Genomic DNA, 6,000 nt, shown 5'->3' on the forward strand with positions numbered 1-6,000 from the left:
TATTTTTTAAAGGTACGCTCCATTTAGACTCCATTTCGCTAACATGTTCTTGTGTCTTATTCAGAAACGACAGTAAGGGATTACTACCCCAAGAGCTACCCCATGATGGACTACACCCATCGCCAGTCTTCGCCCGCGACCTTCCAACCCATCGCCTTCCACCCCAAAGACAAGCCCTTCCTTCCCCCTCCAGACATCCATACACCTCTGGCCATCACCATCACATCCGCTCAAGTCCCCAAGCACAAGATCTCCAAGACCAACACTCACCCGCTCACCTCCAGCTCGGCCTTCAAAGTCTGGGATCCCAACAAGAGCCACGTCCAACACCAGGTTCCTCTGATGGCTCAGCCGCAACCTCCGCTGTCCCAACCTAACAGTCGGCGCCAGGCCTTCTCCACCAAACGTCAGTTCAGCATCGAGACTCTCCCAGAATTGTTCAACCAGCCTCTGGGGTACGGACACACGCCTAGGGTATCTCCACATCCCCACCCTAAACACAAGGGACTGCCAACAAACAGCAAAACTGAAGTCACGGTGTGAGGCGGAAGCTTGACGAAAGATGCAAATGGAAGAGAGCATGATTAGACATTGCAACCGGATGTTAAAGCTTCCAGATGTGTGCTTCAGTTATATTTATATTATATATCCTCCTATTTGTTTTGTACTACATATATATATAATCGCCATAGATCAATGGAGGGACATGTTGCATGGTCCTGATTCTTGAACCCACCATCCCAAAACTTCAGGCCTGTTGTTCTTTGACTGGCCTTCAGATGTCTCATACGGAGCTTTCGCACCTTACAAGGCTGTCAGCTTGGATCAGTCAGCACCTGTCACGCGGCAAGATATTTTTTCTGGCAATTCCAGACCACAGAGGACAAAGAACAGGAAGAAAGCTTTGTGGAGCAATAAAGGTGATGTGGGAGACGAAAGAAAGGGAGCATTTCTGTGGGATTGTTAAGGTACCACTGCCAAAACAACTTTGTTTATTTGACCTACGTGTATCCCCTGCAATATCTGTGAAACTACTCAATCCCGTTGAATTTCTCTGAATGTAAATAGTTAACTTTTGGTAAAAGCCAGGTTTGGTTTTCAATGCTGGTACAGTATGGGCGAGTCAAGCATGCATCTGCATACCTACATCCTCTGTTGCATTATGATCCACATACTGGTGATGGGTATCAGTTTTAGGTATCTGGGGGATTGCTCTAGGGACTGGAAAAGCGGCACGTCATGGTAGCAATAATACCCCCGTGTCTGTCCTCTCTTGCCTGGGGCTGATTGACTGATAGACGCGGCTGCCGAACGTACTCGCTCTACGCTGCTCCAAGCTGTTCCCAGTCACCGTCTGGCCGTCACACTGCCACAAAACAGCATGGGGCGCTGTAATAGATGATGGCGCATCTCTACCGCAACACGTCCAAAAATACGTGCTCCAATTTTTCTTGTCCATCCTTCCGACTCTCAGCAATGCTCACGCGTCGGTATTTTTGAAAGACATAGACATATAAAAACCTAGAGGTGACACCACTTATCATTTTCTAGAGTTAAATGTCCTTTAAATGATACTCTTGCAAATAGTTGTAGCAAGTGCTCCGTGTGTTTGAACAACCCCAGTAAGCAGCGCGAGAGATTTTACGGTCGATGACATCTAATGCACGAGCCTCCGAGGGGCTATTAAAGAGTGTGAAATGTTCAAGGATGAAGTTTAACAGAAGCGCTGCTTAGGGCTGCTGCCAAATACAACCACAGTGTCACGATTAAGAGAGGAAGAGGAGGATTATCGAAACCTAGAAAAATAAAGCAATACACTGCGAACGGTACAAAGCCGGCTTGTCTGAACAGTAGATTGCATTAGAGTCATTGCGTTACACTTTACAGCAAATGGACCGGTAATGAACTTTGATAAAGGAGGAATAAAGTACACGTGCCGTCCTAGTCATTTTGGGGATAATTTTAACTTCTGGATAAGCTCCAGGGAGAGATGCTCCGAAAATATGACAACAAATACGGTTACAGCATGTTCCCGGATGGCTATTTTCAACCTTTTCATTGGTGTGAGGTTGTACCAACACGTTCTAATGGGCCAAACTATCCTGAGCTAACGATGACAGTTTTGTCTCACAATAGTTTCAGAGGACACTTGGAGATAAATGACTGCCACCTTACCGGGCACAGAGATGCTAAACGATACCAAGGTGAGCCAACTAAACACGGTGCACTGAACTGGAGCCACACCGCTGTCTGTAAGGTCACAGAGGCTGTCTTTGAGGAACGCTTGGAAAATCGAAGCAGATTTTCCTCTGAACAAATCCATGCTTTGGGCATGTCTACGAATTAGAAACAATTATCTGGTACAAACACCTTAAAAGGGCCAAACGAGGTGAAGTAGGTACGCATTTGTCATTTTAAAGGTGTAAATATCAGCCATGCGCTTTCCTCCGGCATCAGACGAGCGTGAATAACTCGAGCGGTTATATAAAACCACACAAATAAGCTGAATGACTGTTTCCAATTTCTTTTTCAAATGAAAGTGTTCTACCTGCGTTATGAATGCCACTGGGTAGCATTTTATCTTTAGCAATACGTTATTACTTTTTACTGTTTATGTACAGTTTGGCAATGTTGTATTTTTGTACCGTAAGCGTTACTGGAACATAAAGCCTGCTGCAGTCGACAACTATTTGATAGAGATGAAGTGCTTCCGAATTTTAACACAGTTCTCAAACTTTCCTTGTTAACTTAAAAGATGTCTTGCCATATTTCAAGCTTGCGCTATATGTAAAGAGCATACGCTTTCTTTAGTCATTTTCTAAAAGATGTATTGTAACCAATGCTTGAATGCCATGTTAGTTACCTGTCGTGAGACATGTAATATTGTAATAGTGAGAAATCACATTTGTTCGTTTGACTTTGATTTGATTCATATGCACTGTACATTTTGTCTGTGAGACTTAGCAATTTGTATTTGTTAACGTTAGTTAATACATTAGCTAACATGAACTTGCAATAAGCAATACGTCTACAGCATTTATTAATTTTAGTTAATGATAATTTAAGCTTTTACTAAAAAATGTATAAATCAGCAGTTGTGTTAAATGGCACCTATTTCATTGCTAAAAATAATGTTATTTTGTGTATTTGGTATAATACAATGTGTTTGCGTGGTTTATGGTTCAAAAAACACATTATTTTCCACATACCGTACATTTTTGTAGCTCCAGATTTCACTCTCTTCCTGAAACGCACGGATTTGAAAAAGCTCTGTGTCCCTGATTGGCCAGCTAATCTGCACATTGTGATTGGCCTCTGACGTCAGCCAGAAATGTGACGCTCCTTACCATGTTTAAAAGATTCGCTCACAATGCAATGTTAACAGGAGTTAACTTACAGGCTGTGAGTCCGAAGCGGGATGAATTATGATAATGTCGGTCTTGTCAACATCCCCAATCCCAGGAAGTAAACTGTTGCCTACAATCCGTGTGTTTGTTGTAGTCCAAGAAAAGAGATTTACGTCGCGTCATCGTTTACTTTGGGATTTGTGCATTTGCATATCGTTAACATGTACTAATACACACTTACACACAAAAGGAAATGTAAAATCGTGAATCAGACCATAGGTGCCCTTTAATGCATAAAGAATATAGGCGTTAACTAAAATGAACATTAATAAATGCTAATTAGCAATATTATTCATTGCTAGTTTATGTTAGCTAATACATTTTCTAACGCAAATTCATCGTAAAGTGTTACCATTTTGTCTATGTATGATTTCCCAGACAGCAGACGACTCTGGGCCGGTTCTGTACCTGATGGAGCTGTTTTGGAGCAGATTCGGCCCAGAGTCGTCTGCTGTCTGGGTTGGTACTAAGGGCTTTTAAAAGTGGTTTGTGGTCTTAACAGGAGTTGTCCATTAAGTACTAATCTGGTTCCAATGTTGAAAATAGTGTTATATATCAAAACACATCCCGATCTGTTAAACAAGATCCTAAATGTGTAAATGTAGCAGCATAGGGGTTTGAGAAAATTGAGGTCACAGTAAACAACCTGTTCAGTCTAGGAATAATGTTTGGACCTTACAAAATATATGCAAAATATATGATGTCGATTAACATTTATCAGCATTAGTGATAGACCGATATTTTCGAGTTTTATGTGTATAGGCATTGGCCGATACGTGGCTTCCGTGTTCGACGATTTTTTCCGGCATTATTTACAGACAGCGTGCTGGAAGCTGCAAGCGATTGCAGGTCATGTGACTAAAAACAACCAACATTTCCATGACAAAATCGAAAGCTCGGCCTAACAGCTGATCATAGCTGACAAAGCTAGTTTTTATTTCTCATCTCTTTTGGGCGTTTTCCCGGACAGGGATTAAACTAGTCCTAGACTAAAATAAATGTTAGAACTGTCCAAACTAATAACATCTCTTTTTAACAACATGCCATTTTTCAACATAATTTTTATGATATAAATTGAGTTAGCAAAAGCAGTATCGGCTCCAAATATCAGCTCAAGAAAATCGGCAGCCTGTATCGGTCATCGGCTAAGGCTGATGAAACAAAAATCCATGAAAAACTGAAAAAAAAAATCCATATCGGTCGACCCCAAATCAGCATGCCATTTAAAGCCAGCTATACAACTACATGTTAATCCTTATTAAAATGAAGGAAATAAGAAAGTCAGAAGGCCTAACTGGGCTTGCTTTGTAAATGAAACGGGGCCAGTTTTACTACTACAGTAAGCTGGCACTAAGCAAATGCCATCTGTCCCCAGTTCTGTTTCATTTACATGTTTACTCACACTATATACTCCTGTTTGTTCATGTATCAGGGTTAACAGAAGCAAAAAGTTGACTAAATATAAATATTGTATAAACATGTATGTATATGATGTGAATATAAAACGGCACTAGTACACAACCTCCCACAACACACAAACGCACACTAGAGCCGAGGATTTGGCGCTGTAAGCCGTGTTTTTGTGTGTTTAAGGCTTTTCTACACAGACAGCAGACGACTCCGGGCCGGATCTGCACCAAAGCTGGAGACTTCAATGCGGATCCAGTGTGGATCCGGCCCAAAGTCGTCTGCGGTCTGCATCTGAAGTGGCCAACATCTTATATTTTTAACATCAGAGAAGTGATTGATCTCATGTAAAATTTAATATGCGGGCACAAATGCACTTCTCAGTTCTAAAATGTTTTCTTCCTTTCATGTCCTAAACATTCACCACCTCTGTTCCAAAAAATAGTGAGCTCCCGCATTATGAAGCATTGTAAGAAAAATGCCTATGAGATGGTAGATGGAGCATGAACTATTGGCAGCTGATAACAATGGTATTAGCCAAATAATATGCTTTATTACAGGCACGATGCTGCCTTAGTAGACCACCTGACAGTCAGCCTGAGGTAGCTAACTATGTTTTTGGAAAACAGACGGTCTCTCTTTTAAACTAATTCTGCTTTTCTAGAGCTTAGGCTCGTATTTCGCTCTCAATTGTTCGTCAAACATATACAAAGGTGTACACAGGCCCTCTAGGAGCCCTTGGAGAAACATTTGATTCAGTGTTTATAATGGGAGGTGTCTAGTTACTTTGCAATTCTTACTGGAAGTGTAGCTGATGTGTTGCCGTCTTTGTTGGTTCTTCCTTTACTTTATCAACTTCGTCTCTGCCAGGATGCCAGGAGGTGCAAGTCATAGCCGTCAGTGATATCTAAGTTAATATGGGTCTCCTGAGGATGCAGACAGAAAGAGAGAGAGGGGGAGAAAATAATCTGGTATACTGTATGATGATGAAGAACTCTGGGTGGAGGAAGCAGAGAGCAGAAATCTGTCAAACTCTCCTCTAATCTTGATGTTCCCAGACTCCTGCTCAATTTTAAAATTCTGCCGCACATTTACTCCTCAGGTCTAGCTGCACTTTGGGGAGACATTGAATTATTCAGAGAAATCAGATTAACACGGTGAAAGAGAGCCATGCATGCAACAGAAT

General features: G+C 41.7%; 1 protein-coding gene across 2 annotated transcripts in view; it reads left to right on the forward strand.

The window, feature by feature from the left end:
* The window catches only part of LOC135768592 (protein shisa-9), an 88,815-nt gene extending 83,047 nt beyond the window's left edge, over nucleotides 1-5,768 (forward strand). For both annotated transcript variants that reach the window (XM_065277869.2, XM_065277870.2), the window contains one exon: nucleotides 65-5,768. In XM_065277869.2, the coding sequence (XP_065133941.2) occupies nucleotides 65-543 (479 nt within the window). In that variant the 3' untranslated portion in view covers nucleotides 544-5,768. The remainder of the gene's footprint in view (nucleotides 1-64) is intronic.
* Nucleotides 5,769-6,000: the final 232 nt, after the last annotated feature.

The sequence above is a fragment of the Paramisgurnus dabryanus genome, chromosome 3 (assembly GCF_030506205.2).
Source record: "Paramisgurnus dabryanus chromosome 3, PD_genome_1.1, whole genome shotgun sequence".
NCBI classification, from domain to species: Eukaryota; Metazoa; Chordata; class Actinopteri; order Cypriniformes; family Cobitidae; genus Paramisgurnus; species Paramisgurnus dabryanus.